At 48.5% G+C, this 1,715-nt stretch overlaps 1 protein-coding gene across 1 annotated transcript; it reads left to right on the top strand.

Annotated features, from left to right (window-relative positions):
* Positions 1–1,399: 1,399 nt before the first annotated feature.
* On the top strand, positions 1,400–1,663 carry PPTG_05116 (hypothetical protein; the record flags this gene model as incomplete). Its single annotated transcript, XM_008898609.1, has 1 exon — positions 1,400–1,663. The coding sequence occupies one exon, from the start codon at positions 1,400–1,402 to the stop codon at positions 1,661–1,663; it is 264 nt and encodes an 87-aa protein (XP_008896857.1).
* Positions 1,664–1,715: the final 52 nt, after the last annotated feature.

The raw sequence follows: 1,715 nt of genomic DNA, 5'->3' as shown, positions 1-1,715 counted from the left end.
GGAAGTGTTCTAAATTATAGACGCACTTTTTAAAAAACCAGATAGCACTTGCAAAAATCGTTTTTATTGGCTAAAAATTGTTTAGGGTGATTACAGCCACAAACGCCTGCCAGACAGCGAACACGCCACCTCGAAACAAGCCCGAACGATGCCTCGAGGAGCCAAACTCACTGCCGACGAGATCGGCCAGGCAAAAGCGCTGCATGCAGAGCATAGGAGCTTCCGCTACATCGCTAGGTACCTTGTACGCAGCGACAAGGCCATCCGCAACCTACTGAACCCCAAGAAGAAGTCCTCCCCCTCAAGAAAGGTCGGCAGGCCGACAAAAGTTACCCAACGTACTGCTAGGCGTGTCTTTCGGCTTGCTACAGTCAAGAAGTACACGTCTAAGCGGATCTCACAGGCTCTCGGCTATGTCCTTAGGCCTAGTACGGTGCGAAATCTGCTTCGTTCATCTCGCGCTGCTAAGTGGATCAAGCGTAAACCTGCTCCAGCCATGAAGCCTCACCATAAGGTCGCACGTGCAGCATTTGCTGCGAAATTTTTGAGCAAGACGCGCATGTGGAGGCGCGTTATCTTTAGCGATGAAAAGAAGTTCAACTTAGACGGCCCTGACGGCTACCAGTACTACTGGCACGACGTCAGGGCTGACACTGAGTTGTACTCAAAGCGAGTGAGCGGCGGCGGCAGCGTGATGGTGTGGGCTGGTATGAGTGCCCACGGCAAAACGGAGATTGCTATTCTAGAGGGGAGACAGGATTCTGTGTGCTACACGCACACACTGGATAACTACTTGGCTCCCTTCATTGAAAACCTTCGTGAAAACCATGGCATCCAAAAGCCTATTTTCCAACAGGATAACGCTTCTATTCACGAGTCCCGATTTACTAAGGCCCATATTGAAGCCATGGGTATTAGAAAACTAAAATGGCCGGCTAGAAGTCCGGATTTAAACCCCATCGAGAATGTATGGGGTCAATTAGCGTGGTCCGTCTACCAAGGCGGACGTCAATTTGACACGAAAGCGGAATTGAAGGCACAGATCATCCGCAGCTGGAAGGGCATCAAGCAGAGCTACCTACGCGACCTTGTGAACACTATGCCTACGCGTATGGCACAAGTTGTGCTCAAAAACGGTGGTCCCATTGACAAATGAGCCGTTTCGGAAAGTGCGTCTATAATTTAGAACACTTCCCCAACTTAATTTTTTTGATTGTGTTTTCAATAACACTTCAACCACAAAACGCTCTGGTTTTATCTATTTGTAGTCGTAATTATAGACTTTAGACCAAGCGTCATCCGCTGGAATCAAGTATTGCTTGCGTTGCGTCAAAAAAATGAATGCGGCTATAGTTTTTAGCAGCACTGTAATACGGTCTTCGAGTACTTACTCAAATTCATGAGCAACCAGACGCTCATCAAACTGCAGATTGCTACGGGTGACCACTATTCTGGCTGTGAGCCAGACCTTGCCAAGTATTGCTGCTCGTGCGAGAATGACAACCCTGTAATTATCCGCGGATTGTGTCTGGAATGCGAGTCTTCGCTGCCCGGCTACATGCCTCGCATGGTCAAGGAGATGGCAAAGAACAAGTACGGGGTGAGGGAGAAAGACTTCGGCAATCTGCACGGTGAAATTGGTACTTACAATTCGATCATATGATGCTGGAGAATTACAGGATTACTACGTGTGGATCCAAGTTGCAATGGGTGCA

Source organism: Phytophthora parasitica (genome assembly GCF_000247585.1).
Source record: "Phytophthora parasitica INRA-310 unplaced genomic scaffold supercont2.7, whole genome shotgun sequence".
In the NCBI taxonomy this organism is placed as follows: Eukaryota; Oomycota; class Peronosporomycetes; order Peronosporales; family Peronosporaceae; genus Phytophthora; species Phytophthora nicotianae.
This window is presented reverse-complemented; position numbering and strand designations above follow the sequence as displayed.